The sequence below is a fragment of the Rhinatrema bivittatum genome, chromosome 2 (genome assembly GCF_901001135.1).
Source record: "Rhinatrema bivittatum chromosome 2, aRhiBiv1.1, whole genome shotgun sequence".
NCBI lineage: Eukaryota > Metazoa > Chordata > Amphibia > Gymnophiona > Rhinatrematidae > Rhinatrema > Rhinatrema bivittatum.
The window spans coordinates 59,234,120-59,255,905 of NC_042616.1; the positions used below are offsets into that span (position 1 = coordinate 59,234,120).

At 45.2% G+C, this 21,786-nt stretch overlaps 1 protein-coding gene across 4 annotated transcripts in view; it reads left to right on the forward strand.

Annotated features, from left to right (window-relative positions):
• Window positions 1-21,786, forward strand: part of NBEAL2 (neurobeachin like 2) — a 528,491-nt gene that overhangs the window by 186,813 nt on the left and 319,892 nt on the right. For all 4 annotated transcript variants that reach the window (XM_029588231.1, XM_029588232.1, XM_029588229.1 and 1 more), the window contains exon 2: window positions 13,947-14,035. In XM_029588231.1, the coding sequence (XP_029444091.1) occupies window positions 13,947-14,035 (89 nt within the window). The remainder of the gene's footprint in view (window positions 1-13,946; window positions 14,036-21,786) is intronic.

Consider the following 21,786-nt stretch of genomic DNA (forward strand, 5'->3'; position numbering starts at 1 on the left):
AGCAGAACTGAGCACACAGGAAACAAGATAGCGATCAAGGTCTGTTCTTTCATAACTGCTGCTTCTTATTCTCCTTGCGCTCTGAACAGCTTCCAGACTTTCTCCTGCTCAGGCTGGCCCGTATTTTATTCACAATCTCGATTCACTGTTGAGAAAGTTCACCTCTCTGAAGCAATAGGTTTGTCAGGTTTCTCCCTCCCTAGGCCTGGCAATTTATCGGGATACACATTCCTGTAAACATGGGCGACTTAGCCTGCAAGCTGAATACATGAAGAAATATTTGTTGGGGAGCTTTGAAATGAATTTCATTCTACTGGAAATATGGATTAGAATTCTTACGTTTTGGGGGGGGAAAAAAGGTTAAACCATGGAAAGTTGTTCTTCCTTTTATTGGTTGAATAAGTAGACCAGTGTCTCCCTGTCCTTTTTTTTGTATCTTGGCACTCCCTTTGCCATAATACGCCATCGCAAACCCCTCCTTCCCCACTCCCCTAGCATAATTCCCTTCTCTTCCCTTTCCTTTCTTCCCACTGCCATCCCCTGGCATAATCTCCCTCCCTTGCCCCATATCACCTGCCATAATCGCCTTTTCTCCTCTCCCCCTCCCCTAGGGAACTCACCAGTCCATCCTACCCACCCTTGACATCATCGACTGTCTCCTCCTCCCCCCCACCCCTAATTTTTTTGGTGTTTTTTTTAGCACTTAGTTGCCGCTGCCGCTCCTCCTCTGCCAGCTTCCTTCTGCAGTGGGAGCCACTCGGGACCCTGCATGGTTCCGCATGCAGAGGGAAAGCAGACAGAGGGAGGCGTTATTGGCCGGTAAGCCCTGCTCGCCGGCTCTTCCCTTTGCCGGATAGTGGAGAACGGTGCAAGATAAAAGAGGAAGCTGGCTGGCCGGCCGGTGGGAAAAACTTGCCAGCCAGAGCTCTTGCTGCAAGCGCACCTGTTGAGAAGCTCGGACGTAGGTGGAGCCTTAAGGTTGCACAATCCATGAAGAGGCCTAACAAAGCATTGTGACACTCACAAGCAAGGCTTCTAGAACCACTGCACAGGAAATCCTTTGATCTGAAGAAATCCTCGGTTAAAAGGATGGTGGTCATATTGCTTAAAGTTGAGATCTTTCTTTCTTTTTTAAATATTAAGTTGGAAAGTAGTTTCCTCTATTTATTTGACCCGGCAGTCAGCATTGCAAAAATTTTAGAGGTGGGTTTGTCTGGGTACCTTTTTGGGTTACCCAGACAAAACTCAAAATTTGAATATTTCCCCCCTAGTTGTCCGGCTAAGTTTTATCCGGGTGACTCATTACCCACACAAAATTTAGCCAGATGACAAGAGATGGCGATGGAGGCATTCTAGCGGCATGGGGACATTTTAGCCTCTGAGCACTGATGTTCTCTGCTACCCAGCCAGATTATTCTGGATGAAAAAATACCTGTCTATAAGGGTAAAAAGACTCTGCCCGGTCCCAACCTGGAGCTTGTCCCGCTGTGGGGGCCAGAGCTCTGTGCCTGAGCCAGAGGGGTGGAGTCCTTGACCTGAGACTGAGCAAGCAGAAAAGGTTTGCTCCTCTGTCCCAGCCTCCACCTGCAGCCTCGCCTCCCTGAGGATGTGAACTGCTCCTCAGGGCTTCACAAGGGATTGCTGGGGTTTTCTCAAGCTTCCCGGCAGCCATAGGGTTGAGGGCCGAGCTGTGGATTTAGGATCTGAAGCTCTGTTACGTTGTCCATGTTCTGAATTTTGTATTCTAGTATTTGCTCTGAACCTGAAGAACATAGAATATTATTCTAACCTGGACTGAACTTGGTAGTGAGGAGTAAATTTCCTGACCTATTCCGAGGCTATGTTAAGTTGAAAGGACCCACTTACTTTGTGTTAATCTTGTGAATAAAACCCTGCATTTGAATTCCTGAAAATCCTATATCCTCCAGGCTTTTGGCCGTAGCCTGACACTGTCCTAAAGTTATCCAGATCCATACCATTTTGCTCACCCTTCGCTTTGAGCATTGTGTCCAGTTCTAGTTGCCTCATCTCAAAAACGATATAGTGGAATACAAATAAAAGCCGCTGAGAGAAGGTTGACTAATGGAAGCGGCTGAGAGAAGGTTGACCAAAATGGTGTGGGGTCTGCACTAAAAGAGTTAAAAGATGAGATTGAAGAACCTAAATATGTATTATACTGGAGGTGAGATGATGCAGCCTTTTAAATACCTGAAGGGTATTAATAATGCACAGGAGTCAAACCATTTTCGATGGAAAGAAAACTATAGAACAAGGGGCTGTAATACGAAGCTTCCAAGAGGTCGAATCGGGACCAATGTCGGGGAAATATTTCTTCATGGAAAGGGTGGTGGATGCATGGAATGCCCTCCCGGAAGAGGTGGTGAGGACAAAGGCAGGGCATGGGATGAACACAGAGGATTCTTAGTGGATAATTGATGAAAACAAAGAAAAGGGTAACCTGTCTTGGCTGGGGTAACCTGCACAGAGCAACAATTACCCTAAGAATAACATTTAAAAATAAAAAACATAGAAAAGATTGCTGGACAGATTGGATGGACCACTTGCGTCTTTTTCTTCTGACATTTAATATGTTAGTATGTTAACATGTATCCGTGTGTATTCAGTGGAACACTTGGGTGTGTTCTGCTGAATATCTGGGTAACTTTACTGGATAACTTTCCTGCTCGCTGGCACAAATTGTTTGAACTCGTAGTGTAGACTTGAATACTATGTACAATTCTGGTCGCCGCATCTCAAAAAAGATATAATTGTGATGGAGAAGGTACAGAGAAGGGCTATCAAATGTTAAGGGGAATGGAACAACTCCCCTATGAGGAAAGACTAAAGAGTTTAGGACTTTTCAGCTTGGAGAAGAGACGACTGAGGGGGGATATGATAGAGGTGTTTAAAATCATGAGAGATCTAGAATGGGTAGATGTGAATCGGTTATTTACTCTTTCGGATAATAGAAAGACTAGGGGGCACTCCATGAAGTTAGCATGGGGCACATTTAAAACTAATCGGAGAAAGTTCTTTTTTACTCAACGCACAATTAAACTCTGGAATTTGTTGCCAGAGGATGTGGTTAGTGCAGTTAGTATAGCTGTGTTTAAAAAAGGATTGGATAAGTTCTTGGAGGAGAAGTCCATTACCTGCTATTAAGTTCACCTAGAGAATAGCCACTGCCATTAGCAATGGTAACATGGAATAGACTTAGTTTTTGGGTACTTGCCAGGTTCTTGTGGCCTGGATTGGCCACTGTTGGAAGCAGGATGCTGGGCTTGATGGACCCTTGGTCTGACCCAGTATGGCATTTTCTTATGTTCTTAAGAACCTAAACAACTTAAAAAAAAACATTCCTTGTCAGTACGAGATGTTTTCTCTGCTTTTTTTTTTAAAAGGGGTTTTAAAGTCTTGAAAATGCTGTAAATTTGTTTCTATTATAAATTCCTCTTGAAGGTGATGACATTGCACCGTGAACCAAAAGAGTCAGTTTTGCGAGGGAATGATTGCAGACGAAATTTAATGTGGACAAGTGCAACGTGTGATGCACATAGGGAAAAACAAAGCCTTAACCGTAGGTGCACCAATGCTTGGTTCCATATTAGGAATCCTCAGCCAGGAAAAGGATCTTGGTAGACAAAATGTTGAAATCCTCAGCTCGGTGTGTGGTAGCTGTCAGACAAAAATAAACAGAATGTTAGGAATGATTGGGAAGGGAGTGGAGACAAAGACTGTGACTATCATAATGCCTTCTGTAGTGATCCATGGTGCAGCCGCACTTTGAGTATTGTGTGCAGTTCTAGTTGCCTCATCTCAAAAAAAGATATAGCGGAATAAAAACAAATAGGTACAGAGAAGGGCAACAACAATGAAAAGGGGATGGAATAACTCTTATGAAGAAGAAAGGCTAAACAGGTTAAGGCTCTTCAGCTTGGAGAAGAGACAACTGAGAGGGATATGATGGAGGTTTATAAAATAATGAGTGGGCTGGATCAGGTAAATAGGGGAATGGCTATTTCTCCTTTCAAATAACACTAGAACAAGGGTCACTCCATGCCCTCATTGCACCAAGTTCTCCTTTCTCCTGCACTTGTGTATAGAGGGTGATGGATTCCCCCTCTCCCTTTGAAAAAGAGACACTTGGGGCTTTCTGTGCTTTCCTAGCTCCTCTTTTGGCCATATGAGTCCTTTCCATGTCTGCACTGCCTGTCCCGTGGAGGTTGGTATGCCACGCGACATTTTTGTTAATGCAAGTGTGCCTTGGGTGTGAAAAGGTTGGGAAACTCTGATCTAGTCCTTCCCCCTGCCTCCTCCAGGCAGGATCTACTTCAGATAAATCAACCTAGGCAGATGTTTCTATAACTTATTCTCGTGAACCCTACCCTCCCTTCCCTTCCCCAGGGAGGTTAAGGGTTATCTTCCCCTCACTTCCTGATGTTTAACCTAAATCTTCCCCGTTACAATTTAAACCCATTTCTTCTTGACCTTTCCTGAGTGGAGGTTGGAGGACGGCTTACTTCCAGCCTGTTTGTAATTTCCCTTTAATTATCTGAACATTGCTAATAACTCATCCCACCGTCGTCTCTTCTGTATCCTAAATAAATCCAACTCCTTCAGCCCTTCCTGGTAGGAAAGCATTAACGCTGGATTTTATAGCAGCATGACTGTTTGCAGTCCTAGCTTTGAGTTGCTCTTCGCTAGCCAGGTCTTCCTTAGGCCAGCTTTTCTTTCAGTGTTATTTGAAAAGAACTATTGATGCTTATTCGGTCTTTCTGCAAGTTTAACTCCCTAAGATTGCGCTTAGCTGTGGATGGTGATTTTGTAAGGTTTGGATCTCATCTCTTAAAACAATATTGGCCATTTTCCTAGCGTGTAGCCAGATGGACTCAGGACCAATGGGTATTGTGCTCTACTGATAGCAGATAGGAGATGGAGTCAGATTTCAAAGCTGACATCAGCCTACATATACCCGTGCAGCATGCTTAGCTCTTCAGTATTTCTCTGTCTCCAATAGCAGATGCGGATACTATCCAAAAGAGAATATTTATTTATTTATTTAAGGCTTTTATATACCGACTTTCTTGATACAGATCAAATCAACTCGGTTTACATCGAACAAAGCAGAACTATAACCAACCATATAACAAGTGACAATTTGAAGGAGCATGAAAGTTACATTCTAACAAGGTAGCCTTAACTGGGAGAAGGAAAAAAAGAGGGGGAGAACGAAGATAGATTACTATATACAATAAATAAAGTACTATTTACAATGGAGAATGGGAGGGAGGCTTCTAGTGCCCGTCCCCTTTTAAAACTGGCCTCTGGAGCATTCCATTCCAGGTCAATCAGTTCCTTGATGGGCTCCAACTTAGGAAAATAGCATGAGGCTTTACGGAGGTACACCAACATTTTTCGGAAACATTTACAAGAAAGAAAATTTACCTTTAAGAAGAGAGCCCCGCTTCTCCTGCGGTGAAACCTAATGGTCCCTCCCACAGTTGAGACTTTCCTGAGGTCAATTCGATATCCCTCCGAGGTGAGCCTTAGTCCACCAGCCGATTCCCAGCGTGTACGTAGCCCCCAGGGTGGCTGAAAGGCAGCGGGTGCAGATTCAAGCATGGTGGTGAAGGTATTTCCCTCTCCCCCCACAGCTGGAGACTGCCCGGCATGCGACTGGTAAGCACCGAGACCAGGTAAGGTAGAAACCTTTACTTCTAAGTCTCCGGTCTCCAAGGCTCGAACAGCCGTACTGACCTTCCTCTTCCGAGGTTTAAATCAGATTGAGCATCCTCCCTCTGGCTAGGCTCCGATCTGGTGCGAGGGTCCACACACGTGGAGACCCTCCGGTGGGGTCGCCATCTTGTTGCTGGGGTCGTCGGCGCCATCTTCCCCCCTCGCCGTCAATACACGTGGAGCAGGCCAGAAGCCCGAGGTGCCTAACTTGAGCGCGTCTGTAGAGATATGTGCTTAACTGCACGCACATCTCAGTTGTGTGCACAGCAGCACTCACAACTAGGCGGCACGCACAACTACGCGCATAACTGTGCCACGCACACAAAGCCCGCCACCTGCAAGCACAACTTGTGCGCAAGTACTGTGCATAACTTCTGTGCTCTCGACGCACACAACTCAGAGAATCCGCTCGCACAACTCTCGCATGGACGAGTTTTTTAAAGCCCTACACGCGCACAAACAATGGCACCTCCATCCAAGAAGGCCAAGGGACACTTCCTTTGCCCAGCCTGCCACCTGAGAGCTGCGCAGTCTGATTTAGAATCCCACCTGTGCCAGCAGTGCAAACAGAACCAGGGAGAACCAAATAAATACCTCCCACAGCCAGGAGCGGGATCCGGAACCACTCATGATGGCACCCTGGACCTATGTCCAACTCGGCGCCCCCACAGGAAAGTTCCTCTGGGGCTGCCACTACAATCCCTTCTGGTATCAACATGGACCCAGGAACCTTCTCCTCGGTGGAATTTTTCAAAGAGCTGCAAACCTTTGTCCGGGTGCAACCAGCCCCGCTGTCCACTTGCCTCAAACTCTGCCAGAAGCAAAAGCCCTTCCCAGCACCTCATGAGGCTCTCGAGACATGCCACTCCTATCCAAGAGCATCCCAGATGGGGATCCAGACACCGCAGATGAGGAAACAGACTCCCTGGAAGAAGGGGAAACCCCCCCCAGGGATAGAGCCATACCAGATCATGCTCAGATTCTTCCACAAGGACGAATTACCAGCCCTCGTGTCCCAAACTATGAAGACACTGGGTCTCCCAGGCAAGGACCCTACATTGGAACCGAAAAATGTTGGTGTACCTCCATAAAGCCTCATGCTATTTTCCTATGTTGAAGCCCATCAAGGAACTGATTGACCTGGAATGGAATGCTCCAGAGGCCAGTTTTAAAGGGGGACGGGCACTAGAAGCCCTATATCCGCTGGAACCCACGGCCAAGGAACTTCTACACTTCCCTAAAGTGGATGCTTTGATCTGTGCTGTCTCAAAATGCATCACGATCCCTGTGGAGGGAGGAGCGGCACTGAAGGACGCCCCAGTCAGAAGCTGGAAGCCATCCTTAAGCAGTCCTTTGATGTTTCAGCAATGAAGCTACAAATTGCCTCCTGCTGCACCTTGGGGGCATGTTCCTGTTTGATCCTCTCCAGAGACACTACCATGCCCGGAGAAGCGATGGAACCAGCAGTCTCCTTTCTCACTGATGCTACCGCAGACCTCGTGCGCACATCATCCAGGTATGTCGCCGCCGCAGTGGCTGCCAGAAGACAATTATGGCTCCGAAATTGGTCGGCTGACGCAACTTCCAAGGCGAACCTCACAAAAATGCCTTTTAAAGTATCTCTCCTGTTCGGGAGCGAACTGGAGAAGTTAGCCAACAAATGCGGGGAATCCCCAGTACCCCGATTACCTGAAGACAGGAACAAAAGAACATATCAGCGCTCCTCCCCCAGAAGAACCAAGGGTAGAGGATCTCATCGTTTTTAAACCTTACAGGGGCACATAGTCCCAAGCACTTCGTGCTTCAGGAAGGTTTCAGTCCTTTCAGAACAGGCATATTAAGAGAGAAGCATGCTCAGGGGCAGGCTCCGGCCGTGCCCCACAATGAGAACACGCAGACCCATCCACAGGAAGAAGACATAGAGGGCAGACTTACCCTCTTCTACCAAAGGTGGCTCGAAGTAACATCGGACAAGTGGGTCCTAACTATCATTCGAGAGGGGTATTCCCTGGAATTCGAAAGCATCCCCCCAGACAAATTTATGAGCTCACCGTGCCACTCCCACTCCAAGAGACTGGCAGTGGAAATCACACTAGTAAGACTACTCAGCCTGAAGGCAATAGCTCCGGTGCCCACGTCTCAACAAAATACTGGCCACTATTCCATCTATTTTATCGTTCCCAAGAAAGAAAGAACATTCCGGCCCATCCTGGACCTCAAGGCCGTCAACCGTTACCTGAAGTCACCACACTTCTGCATGGAAACCCTACACTCCGGTACAACCAGGAACATTCTTAACCTCTCTGGACATATCCGAAGCCTACCTTCACATCCCGGTCCATCAGGACCACCAATGCTTACTGCACTTTGTGATACTAGGCAATCATTACCAATTTCAAGCGCTACCCTTCGGACTAGTTACAACTCCCAGAACCTTCACCAAAATTATGGTGGTGGTAGCAGCACTGAGGAAAGAAGGAGTCCTGGTACATCCTTACTTGGACGATTGGCTGATCAGAGCAAAGTCTCCGGAGGAGAGTCTCCACACAACCACCAGAGTCAAGAACCTTCTACAAGAGCTCGGATGGGTCGTGAACACAGCCAAGAGCTGCATACAGCCCTCCCAATCACTAGAATACCTGCGAGTCTGGTTCAATACCAAGCTGACAAGGTCTACCTTCTCCCTCCAAGGAGAAGGAAACTGATGGGTCAATTGCAAAACCTGTTGAACTCGGCTCGCCCCAAGGTATGGGACTACCTTCAAGTCCTCTGCCTCATGACATCAACTCTGGAAGTTGTTCCGTGGGCAAGGTCCCATATGCGATGGAATCCAGTGTCCCAGAACTACTCAATTTGCCTCCAGCTATTAACAGAGGTTCGGCATCAGCTTCAATGGTGGCTACAGGAAGAACACCTAAGCAGAGGTGTAAACCTATCCGCACCGAAGTGGATCTTGCTCACCACGGACGCGAGTCTGCGAGGGTGGGTAGCCCACTGTCAGGAATTAACAGCCCAGGGACAATGGAACAAAGAAGAGGCGAAATGGAACATAAACCGCCTGGAAGCTCGAGCAGTCAGACTAGCCTGCCTTCGATTCAGCCACAGACTCTGAGGCGAGTCTGTCAGTCAAGTCGGACAACGCAATAACCGTGGCCTACATCAACCGCCAGGGAGGAACCAAGAAGCCAGCAGGTGTCTCTGGAAATGGACCCTCTCATGGAGTGGGCGGAAACAAACCTGCAAGGGATTTCGGCCACCCACATTGTGGGAAAAGACAACATCTCAGCGAATTATCTCAGTAGAGAGAGCCTAGACCCAGGGGAATGGTCTCTGGCGGACAAAGCCTTCCAGCCGATAGTGAATTGATGGGGTCCCCCAGTCATAGATCTCCTAGCAACTCGTCGCAATGCCCAAGTCTCCAGATTTTTCAGCCGCAGACGAGAACCACAATCTCAAGGAATCGATGCTCTCGTCCAGAACTGGCCAGAGGAAGACCTCCTGTACGCCTTCACACCCTGGCCGTTACTGGGCAGGGTCATTCACAAGATAGAGCACCACAGGAGACTAGTCCTACTAGTTGCCCCAGATTGGTCAAGAAGACCATGGTACGCAGGCATGCGAAGATTATTGGCGGGGAATCCTCTGCATCTACTGCCATACAGGGACCTTCTTCAGCAGGGACCGATCTCCAATGAAGACCCAGCTTGATTCTCTTACGGTATGGCCCTTGAGAGGACTAACCTAAAGAAGCGCAGCTACTCAAAAGCCGTGATTGACACCCTGCTCCGAGCACGCAAGTTCTCCACATCTCTGTCTTACATACGGATCTGGAGAGTATTTGAAGCCTGGTGTGAAGACCGCGCCCTCCTTCCGAGGACAGCCAAGATTCCCACGATCCTAGAATTCCTACAAGATGGCATACAGAAGGGGTTGTCGCTCAACTCCCTCAAGGTTCAAGTTGCAGCACTGGCCTGTTTCAGGTCCGAAGTGGACAGCATCAGACTACCAGCTCATCCTGATGTGTCTCGCTTCCTGAAAGGAGTCTAACAACTCCAGCCACCTCTAAAGTGGCCGGTGCCTCTATGGAACCTCAACCTAGTACTAGACTTCCTAGCAGGGGAGTCCTTCAGACAAACAAGTGGTCTGCCTCTACGCCTCTTGACCTTAAAGACAGTTTACTTGATCGCAATATGCTCAGCTCGGCGCATCTCCGAACGTCAAGCATTATCCTGTCGAGAACCGTTCCTCAGGTTCACCCCAGGCACCATACAGCTGCAAACGGTACCATCCGTCCTTCCAAAAGTGGCTTCCCAGTTCCATATGAACCAGACCATATCCTTACCATCACCAGATGAAAACAGGGATTCAGAAGACTCTCGCCTCCTTCGCCACCTGAATGTTGGCAGAATCCTAGTCCGATACCTCAAGAGATCAGAATCCTTGCGCAAAACTAATCACCTGTTTGTTCTTCACAGCGGGAAGAAACAAGGGGAAGCAGCATCGCGGGTGACCATAGCCCTCTGGATCAAAGAAGTAATTAATGCAGTCTACATAGAGGCAGGAAAACCACTACCTCTACAGGTCAAGGGGCAGTCTCCTGGGCTGAAACCAGGCTGCTTTCGCCAGCCGAGATCTGTTGGGCAGTGACATGGTCCTCCCTACACACCTTCTCCAGGTTCTACTGCCTGGATGTCCAGGCCAGGGAGGATACAGCCTTCGCAAGGGCAGCACTAAGTGGGCCACGGGCAGCCTCCCACCCGGTAGGGGAGTAGCTTTTGTACATCCCATTGGTCCTGAGTCCATCTGGCTACACGCTAGGAAATAGAGAAATTACTTACCTGATAATTTTGTTTTCCTTAGTGTAGACAGATGGACTCAGCATCCCGCCCACGGCTGCTCCAGACATAGAGAACCTCTGATATCAATCACGAGACTTTACGAGTAAGCCACGGTCTACCTCTATGTTAAGACACCTGCAGTTACCTAGGTGTCGGCGTTTATTGTATCAGTGCACCAGCGGTCTCCAGTGCCAAAACATTCTTATATATATAATCAGTTGAACCAGTTCAAGGTTAAACAAGTATACTCAAGTGTTATCAAGTATTAAGCAACATATATCCACACTGGCTTTTCAAAGAGAATACTGAAGAGCTAAGCATGCTGCATGGGTATATGTAGGTTGACGTCAGCTTTGAAATCTGACTCCATCTCCCATCTGCTATCAGGAGAGTACAATACCCATTGGTCCTGAGTCCATCTGTTTACACTAAGGAAAACGAAATTATCAGGTAAGTAGTAATTTCTTCATTGTAGGTGAAATAGTTTGAGATTATTAAGTTACCTGAGACTATAGTCTCTTTCTCTCGCCACTTATATCTTTACTTTTGGATGTGTGTGTGATGGACAAAGACTTGTTTCTGTTGCTATACTGTTCTGTCGTTTGGTTTGCATATAATACTGTTATCACTTACTGCAAGGATTGTCCCTGGTGAGTTTGACATGAGGCTGAGGGACCAAGTCCAGAGCTTTGAGGCAGAAGCATCTTCCCTGGCTTTACCAAATTGATGCTTTGACACTATTCATGGTAGAATGGTTCAAGCTAGTTTTCCTGAAAGTTACTGCAGAAAATAGCTGCAGGTAGGTGCTTTCCCATGGCAGGGGACAGGTTCATTACTCTTAGAGTTGTGATTATATGGAAGGATGTCTCTTTTGAAGTCTTCTGGGTTTTTTCCCTCCTCATTCCCTTTCTACACGCCATTGAAAGAAAACTGAGTCTGTGTCCCATTTCTGGCTTAGGAAACCCTATTGATAATTTGCTACTGTTCTGACTTTAAAACTTTGGCTTTGATCATGCATTTCTACTGTCTCCTGTGGTTGTTTCAGGCTGATGTTAGAAAACAGCTGATGAGCTCATCAAGCCTTGAAAAAACTGCCTTGAGGTTAGTTGTTTCAGTAGATCTGCCAAGGATAAATTTATAGCACCATGTCATGGGTCTTGGCCGTCCTGACTTAGGCCACCTCTATGTCCCCCTCTTCATTTCTCTCCCTTTCCCTTACCCCTGCTATGCTTTTTCTTCCTTTTCTGAAGTCACAGAGGAGGAAACTTTCCATTTTGTCTCCTTCTCCCATCTTCGTTCTCTGATCCAAATCCCACCCATCTTCTTAGGTCTATCTTTCCTGTGTCATCTTCTCTGTTACATCTGTCATTTCTTACTGCAGCCAGTCTTGCCACCTTAAAACATTCTGTTCTCACAGTACTTCTCAAAATACCTTCGCTGAACCTTATCTTCCGGGATAACTATAATCCAATCTCCCTCCTCCCTTTGGCAGCCAAACTACACAAGCCTGCTATCTCTCCCAGCTGCTTTGACCTTCTTGAATATCAAGCCCTTCTCAATCCATTCCAATCTGGCTTACACTTGCTGCATTCCACAGAGAAAGCTCTTGCCAACATCTCTAACAATCTCATCATGGCTAAGGCCAGGATTTATACTCTATCTTCATCTTCCTTGACCTGACTTTTGGCTTTGACATGATTTATAATTATCTAGTTCAGTGTTTCACAACCCTTTTCTGGAGGCAAACCTAACTAGTCTGCTTCTCAAACTATCCATAATGACTATGCACGAGATACATTTGTATAAATGGGTATTCAGTGTATGCAAATGTATCTCGTGCATATTCATTGTAGCAATCCTGAAAATCCAACTGATTAGATGTACCTTCAGGAGAGAGCCGGGAAACACGGATCTACTCATTGACAGCCAGTCTCAAAAGCAGTGAAGACACTCTCTTTTTCTTACCTCTCCCAACACACTTTCAGTATGTCCTGTAGTGGATCCACGGCTATCTCTTTATCAGTCTGTGTGCCCCAGGGCTCTGACCTGGTACCTCTTCTCTCTTTATTCTCATTCCCTTGGCACTCTGGTCTCCTCCTGGCTTTCAGTACCATCTTTAGGCTGATGACTGCCAGATCACCTCTCTGCACCAGAACTTTCACCCAGAATCCAGTCCCAGATCTCAGCTTGCTTGTTCAGCATTGCCATGTGGATGTCCCACCATCACCTTTATCTTAACTTGATGAAGGCAAAACTTATTTTTCCTCCTAAACCCATTTCTCTCTTCTCCCTCGTTCTGTCTCCATGGATAACACTATCATCCTCCCTGTCCTCTCAGCTTGCAATCCTATGGTGTCTGTAGCTCCTTTCTCACCTTCTCTGAACGCATCCAAAAGGCATTATAGCTTTATAATAATATAATTATCAAAACCTGCCCTTTCCTTTCGGAGCACACTACCAAAACCCTTAACTACTCTTTCATCATCTTCTGCTTAGACTACTGCTTATTGTAATAAGAGATTCGGGAAAGTTTTTGTCTTCTCTCTACTGTATGTCTTGACTAGATTGTAAGCTCCACAGAAAAGGGGCTGTCTTATGTGTATCTGTACAGTTCTGTGTAACATCTGCCAGCCCTATAAAAATTATACTAGTAGGAGTAGTAGTTGGGGTGAAGGACTGTTCAAGGCCAGCTTCACAGAGCGTTTATTCAGTCCTCATTATTACGGTATTGTTATTACCTAGTGAATTGGGAAACTGGGTTGAAACCAGTTTTAGTCTGCAAATTGAGTTGTTTCTAACTTCATGAAGAATATTTAAAACTGGTTTTAAAGTTTTAAATGAGGCTTGAATATTGCTGTCATGTTGAAGTTAGTCATGGAATAAAATATTATTGTCTTCTTTCATAGTCGCTGTATGTTTACTTTTGTGCATGTCATGATTGGACTTTGACCATTTGTTTATGGGTAGGATACAAATGTAATTTTGCATTTGATCTATTAATAATCATTTTGTTGATGTAGCATATGTTCAGGTATAATTCTGGCTAGGAACTGGAGAGTTGACAGAAAGCAACCTTAAGACTATGACAGTGAGAGTGACCTGGGGATCCCCAAATGAACTGTTAAATTGTAGGGACAGGAACGTGCTGCGCCCAGGCCCCCTGCTGGCCCAGGCACTACCTTCAGTAACCAGGGATGCATCTTAATTCGTGTATGAATTGACAGTGAAAAGCCGTTTGGTCTAGAACCAGAGGTTCTTGGATTGAGTGATCTAGAACCTGAGCTAGACAAGCAGACCTAAGGGAGGCATGTCCTGGTATACTTCTCTTCCCAGACTTCTCACGGCACGGCCTCTCTCCTCTTCTTCTTTCAGAAAGACTTGAATTACCTTCAGCAGTGGCTTGAGGCGTTTGTGACCAGCTTTGAAAGGATCATCACGGTGCGCTCTCTGGAGCCAAGAAGGTGAGTCTTTCTGATCCGAGTTGGAGGATAGCTTTTTATTTATTTATTTTTTTTTTTAAACTAGATGCCAGTAAACTTTTTTTTTGATTTTTGCTTTGACCCTTTGCAGTTCCCCTCCCACATTTCTCCTGCTTTCCATTCTGTCCCTGCTCCCAGCCTCTCCCTCCCCTTCCCTCTAGCCCAATGGCATACCATGGTTCTCTGATGCTTGGGGGCCAGCGCTTATATTTTCCCTTTCCTCCACCCCTGTCCTTCTCGTAACAATACTTAGTCACAGAAAATCACATTAATGATTATTGCCTCTCTCTGCACTGTGATTTTACCAGCTAACTCTCTCGGGGCACTTCAGATTGTACACAGTGTTGCAGCACATATCCTTACTGAAACGAGAATAGGGGAGCATATCACTCTGGTTGTGTATTCACTCTATTAGCTCCTGATTCAATAGCGAGTGAAGTTTTAAAATGTTCCCACTCATTCATAGGCTTCTAACTAAGGTTGACATTCCCTGGATTAATTCCATGCTGAGGATTAATGCTCTAGGACCCTAAGATCTGCCCACCAGGGAAAATTAGAGGTGACTGCCATGTGCCATGCACACGTTGTTGAGACACGCGACCAAGCTTTTTTGGTCACGGCTCTGTTGCTCTGGAACTCTCTCCCTGGATATCTCCAAGTAATGAACTCAAGCATTTAAGAAATCTTTACAGACCTTGCTTTTCAAAAATGCTTTTGAACTAGTGAACCAACCCCTTTTGGCAGCCATTTTCTTATCCTCCAGTTAGCTCAAGTTATGCTCTCATTTATTTATATTGCTGTTGTAGCTTTTATTGTATATGAGTTTTTTTAAAGGTATATTTTAATTGTCACCCACCCTGGGGTGCAGGATATACATTTATTTAAAATTAAACAACAATAGCAAAACAAAAGGAAACGTTACAAGTGTTCTGCTTCTGGCCTTTGGGGGGTGGCGGTGGGAGGACATTAAAAAAAAATTTATCTGAACTTTTCCATTTTTTTTCCCTTGGCCTTCAAATGTCGCTGTGGATTCCCCCTACTGCCTAAACAGTGTATACAACCTATGAAGTCTGTGACTATATGGAGACATTATAGGACACTGAGCAAAAGCAGAGGAAGCAACAAGATCTCCCCTGGGATAGACCAAAAAAAGAAAAACATTCTAAAACTGAAAATAATATAAATATTCAAAAGAATGAAACACAGAAACTTTCTTCCCAGGGTGAGGGAAACAAATTGTAATGACAATTTTTGGGCCTTGCCACTGCTAGATACTGCTGCTTTCTTTTCCTGTACTCTGCTGTAGACTGTAAGTTATCTGAGGACAAGCATGATGGTAGTCCTCACACATGGTTGTGTGAGGACTACCCTAAATCATAGCTCAGTGCTCTTGATATAAGAATTGCCAGACTGGGACAGACTGAGATCCATTAAGCCTATTATCCTGTTTCCAACAGTGGCCAATCTAGGTCAAAAGTACCTGGAGAGATCCCAAACAGTAGCTAGATGCCATGATGCTAACACCCAGGGATAAGCAGTGACTTTCCCTAAATCTATCTGGTTTATGGACTTTTCCTCCAAGAATTTGTCCAAACCTTTTTAAACTCAGCTATACTAGATGGCTTTACCATACCCTCTGGCAATGAATTCCAGAGCTTAATTGTGGGTTGAGTGAAAGAATGTTTTCCGATTTGTTTTAAATGTGCTACTTACGAACTTCATGGATTGGCCTCATATTTTTATATTATCTGAAAGAGTAAATAACCAATTCACATTTACCTGTTCTATTCCACTCAATATCTTAAAGACCTCTATCATATCCCACCTCAGCTGGCTCTTCTCCAAGCTGAATAGCCCTAACCTCTTTAGCTTTATATCATAGGGGAGCCATTCCATCCCCTTTATTGTTCTGGTTGCCCTTTTCTAAACTTCTTCCAGTTCAGAAATATCTTTTTTGAGATGCAGCGACCAGAATTGTACACAGTACTCTACATATGGTCTCACCATGGAGTGATAAAAAGGTATTATGACATTCTCTGTTTTATTCTCCATTCCTTTCCTAATAATTCCTAACATTCTGTTTGCTTTTTTGATCACCTCCACACACTGAGTCAAAGATTTCAAAATATTGTCTACAATGACACCCAGATCCTTTTCTGGGTTGTAACTCCTCATGTGGAACCTAACATCATGTAACTACAGTGTGGGTTACCTTTTGCTACATGCAACACTTTGCACTTGTCCACATTAAATTTCATCTGCCATTTAGATGCTCAGTCTCGTAAGGTCTTCCTGCAGTTTCTCACAATATGCTTGCGATTTTACTACTCAGAATAATTTTGTGTGATCTGCCAATCTGATCACCTCACTTGTTGTTCCCTTTTCCAAATTATTTATAAATATATTAAAAAGTACTGGTCCCAATACAGATCCCTGAGGCACTCCTCTGTTTACCTTTCTTCCCTGAGGAAACTGGCCTTTTATTCTTACTCTGTTTCCTAATTTTTAACCAGTTTGCAATCCACAGTAGTACATTGCTTCCTATCCCATGACTTTTTATTTTCCCTCAGGAGTCTCTCATGGGAGAATTTGTGAAATGCCTTCTGAAAATCCAAATACACTATATCCACCAGATATTAACCCCTTCAAATAAATAAGGCAGTCTGGTGAGGCAAGACTTCTTGTGTAAATCTATGCTGACTCTTTTGCATTAAATCATGCCTCTATATATTCTGTAATTTTACATTTTAGAATATTTATATTTTCTATTTTTCCCAGCACTAAAGTCAGACTCACTAATCTATAGTTTTCCAGATCACCCCGGAGCCCTTTTTAAAAATTGGCATCATGTTGGCCACCCTCCAGTCTTCAGGCACAGCAGACAATTTGAATGATCTATTATTAGCAATTTGTAATCCATTTGTAATTTCATTTCTTTCAGAACTCTGGGGTATAAACCATCTGATCTGGGTGATTTGCTACTCTTTAGTTTGTCTTCCAGGTTCACCGTGATTTGTTTCAGGTCTTCTGAATCATCACCATTAAATACAGTTTCCAGCATAGGTATCACCCCATTATCCTCTTCAGTAAACACTGAAGTAAAGAATTCATTTATAGGCTTTCCACTATGGCCTTGCCTAGCTTAACTGCCTTTTTTGCCCCTCAATCTTCTAACGTAGTGGTTCTCAACTCAGTCCTCAGGGCACACCTAGCCAGTCAGTTTTATAAGATATCTACAATGAATATGCATGAGATAGATTTGCATGCACTGCCTTCAATGTATTCAGATCTCTCTTATGTATATTCATTGTAGATATCCTGAAAACCTGACTGGTCAGGTATGCCCCGACAGGCCCAGCCGACCGGGTGTGCATACTGTGTATTTGCACAGGGTAGCACACTCGGGGGAGGCGGCAAGCTGGCAGCAGCAGGAGAGGTCGCAGGGCCGCCAGCAGCTGAAGAAGGAAAGAGCTTGCAAGCCACTGGCCATTGGAAAGGCTTGTGTTCTGTTTGTGTGTGCTCATGCACCTGTGCGCACAACTTCCTCTCCCCCCCCCCCCCCAATCAGGAGGCCTGCAGGGCCGTGATGGCGCTCATCCCATCACAGCCCAAAGACATCAGGAGGCCCATGGGAGAGCATGTGTGTGTCTGAGAACCTGTGTGTTTGTGCATGTGTGTGTCTGTGTGAGAACCTGTGTGTGTGTGTATGTGTGTATCTGTGTGAGAGCCTGTGTGTATGTGTGCCTGTGAGAGCCCATGTGTCTCATATAGGCTCTCATAGGCACACACACACACAATGTATCTGTGAGAGAGGGAGAACCTGTGTATGTTAGAGAGAGGGAGTGTGTGAGAGAATGAATGTATTATTGTGTGTGTTTGTGAGAGAGAAGTTAACATTTGGGCATCCCTACCTCCCCCAATTCACGACAATCTTAGGGTGATTGGAAATCAGAAGATCACAGGTATGGAGAGCAGGAGATTTTTTTAAAATCCATATTAGTTTTAATTATTGGGTATAATTTGATAATTCTGCTCTTTTGAAATCGGAATTTTTTTTGGGGGGGATAGAACATTTTAATTAGCTTTTATTATTCATGAGATGTTTTGAAATATTTTATTGGTGTATGGGAAACTTTGTATGTTCTCTTCATTAACTGTTTGAAATATTTATTATTTTTATGAATATGATTTTTTTTTTCCAAAACTTTTTTATTGAGGAGATCGGAACATTACAACACATTGAACCATAGCAAAATCCTATACAGACTGTCCGAATGCCCCATCAACATTTTAAATCATTTTCAGCCCACACCCCAACACCCCACCCCCCATCGATGTCTGCAAACAATCCGGTCTGGTACAAGTCCTCTCTCTTTACTCGGAGATTAATAGACAAAAGGGTCTCTTCCACACACGCAACTCAACAGATAAAGCCATCATAAAGGGAATAGTTGCTGAGTGAGTAGTGGGAGTGAACTACAGTAAGCCGACCATGTCTCGACAAACAGCTTCCTCCTCTTAGGTGTAAGAGATGTGAATAAGGAGCCATATTCCATCTGGAACAGTTCCGTCATCTGAGCCATCCATAAAGCCCCATCCGGTGGCGTGGGGGTCTAGCCAACGTATCAGTATACATTTTTTTGTCATCAAACATGCTTTTGCTCAAAACATAATATTATCATTATTCAAGGAGATCTCTCCTACATCATTATTTAGTAAGCCGAAAGAACAAGACCACTGGATTCTAGAGGAGAGAACATCAGATATCAGCAATCGCACCGATTCCCAAAATGTTTGGATTGCTGCACAGTCTCACAATGCATGAAGCAAAGAAGCAATTATAATTTTACTATTATGATTGTTTTATATTTCTTGATTTTATTATTTAATGTTTTCATGAAGAATGGTAATGTTTCTGTTTTACTGTTGTTGCTCTGCATATAGAGGCTGGCTTGTTGTGGGTTCCAGTTCAGATTTTCTTAGCATGTTTCTCTTTATACTTTTTTATTTCTTTATTCTGTATTTGATGAGGGTCTGTTTGTGTTCTGCATATGTGACTGAGGTGAGGTATTTTGATGGCATGTAATTTCTATGAAGGGATCTGTAGCAACCGGATTTCCTAATAAGAGTTTTATTGATGTTTTTGGGTCTTGTATAATGTGTGCAGCGTTGCCTTTTCATAGATAAGGTTGTTTTGGTATGGGAGGTTTATTATATTGTAATGGCAATTCTGTTTGTTTGCGGCTTTCTGAGGACCAAGCTCACATCCAATACGCATTACAATAAGTTTTATTCCATAGGAGTTCCAAGTGTCTTTTTTGCAGAGTTTTCTGGTTGGCCCCACAGGAGTGCATGTAAATATAATATGCATTGTTGTAAGTGTTACTTTTGCCTCAGCAGATTGTACTTTTGAATGTTCTTTTTCATGTAAAATTTATTGTAAATACATAATTGTGTGTCTCTGTAAAGGATGTGGGGTGTGGTGTGTGTGCAAGGCTGTAAGGTTTGTCTAGGGTACCTAATACCCTTCCCTATTCATGGGTTCTGGGGTGGGAGGGGGGATGTCAGTTTTTTAAAATATAGATTGCAGGATGGAGCTGGGCTTTATTTGGTGGGCCCGGGACAGACCCTGAATGAATCGGGGGGGGGGGGAAGGGGGGGACAGCACTGTAATTTTTCACACAAGACAACAAAAAAAGCTAGCACAGGTCCTGTGCCCAGAGGACTGGATTGAGAACTACCGATCTAAAGGTCCAGCTGACTCCCTCACATGTTTTCTGCTGCGGGTATATTTAAAAAAAAAAAAAAAAAAAAAAAAAAAAACGTTTTATTATGAGTTTTGCCTCTGTGGCCAGCTTCTTTTCAAATTCTCTTTTTGCCTGCCTTATTGGTGTTTTACATCTAACTTGCCAATGCCGATGCTTTTAAAGAGCAGGCATCGTGTATTGTAGAAGCTGGCAGCACCATCGCTGCGGTGCATGCTCTGCAGTTTGCATTGTTGCTGGAGCATATCGCCCTTAGTGTGAGGGTTTTGGGTGCGACCATTGCAAGAGTGGCCCATGATAATATTGATTATTGGGTGACGTGTTCCTTGTGTCTGTGATAGAATGCCATAGGTTACAATCCAGTGAGCATATACATATATGTATGTCTGCGGTGCATTGCTAAAATGAATTAAAATGGTCTTTAACGTGTGGTCGCCCTTCTCTGCACTTTCTCCAGTGCAACTGTATCTTTTTTGAGATGCGGCGACCAGAATTGTACACAGAATTCAAGGTGCGGTCTCACCATGGAGCGATACAGAGGCATTATGACATTTTCCGTTTTATTCTCCATTCCCTTCCTAATAATTCCTAACATTCTGTTTGCTTTTTGACCGCCACAGCACACGTCTAACAAAATTGTCCTTTTATCCCAAAAACTGATCTTAACACTGGAGTTGTTCCTTGCAGCAGGCCGCAACCTCTAGGGCAGCTCTTCCCTATCCCTGAGCACCCCAAACATGGAGTTCCCTGTGCCCCTTGCCCAGGAGAGGCCCAGATGTCTCACAAGGCTCCTACCACAAAAATTGTGAAAACCCAAAAACAACCCAGAGGGGAAATCCCAAACCTGCCATGGATTGCACTGGAAAAGGAAGACCCTCCCGACCCTGGTCAGTCTCTCCAGACAGGGTTTGCCTGGCTCTTCTGACTGGGCCTGAAAAATCCAACTCAGAAAAAGCTCCACACTGGGTGCCTTGAAGGAAGGACTTGTTGAGAGGAGCTCCTGGTCGTCTGTTTTTTGAATTCTTTGCCTTATCGATATGCCCCATACTAAAAGGAAGGGGAGGGTACCTCGACCGACCCTCCCCCCCTCCCCCCCAAAGCTTACCCAGGTTCAGACGACAATCCGGGAATTTTACACCGTTGCGGGGACAAATCCAGGAGAGTTGGCTGCGGTGGTTGAGTTGGAGCAAGCCTCACTACCGCACGACGAACTATCTCTGAGCCCTGGTGCACCGGATATTCCCTCCCCTCCCCCCCTATCTATGTCAGAGTGACTGGACCTGCAGCACCCCATGAGCCGAAGTTGCTTCAGGGAGGCGAAGTGCGCGAGGGAGCTCCTGTTGCTGGAACGACGGCGCAAACCCAGCGCGAGAATGTTCTAACCGCCCTGCGAGAAGCAAACAATCGGGGTGTTAAGCGGTGTAGGCAGCTCGCTGCCATCTATCATCACGCAAGGAAGGGTGGTGACTGGCCTAATGGAGCCCGGAACACCAGCGCAGAAACCACTGGTAAATATACCTGATCATCTTAGTGTTTGGGTAATTGCCAGGTTCTTGTGGCCTGGTTTGGCCTCTGTTGGAAACAGGATGCTGGGCTTGATGGACCCTTGGTCTGACCCAGCATAGCAATTTCTTATGTTCTTATGTAGTATTGCTAAGAAAACCTGATATTGTGACTCTTGATACATTATGGAACGCTGTGACAGTGCTTGAAAAAGCAATTGCTTCGTTAACAACTGCATTTACGAGCTTCCAAGACCAATTTAGTTTGGTAAATCCCGCGGTTCTGGCAAACTCAAGGGCGAGGTACGAGACTGGCAACATGAAGCGCCCTACACAGCCCGCCCGTGGGGCTGGTCACGGACCACAACAGGGGTTGCCGCTGGATACCAGGCTTTCAGCAGGTTCAGGAACAAGGTAAGGCATTCTCACGGACTTAGAAACGAGGTGCATGGCTTGCATCACGAAG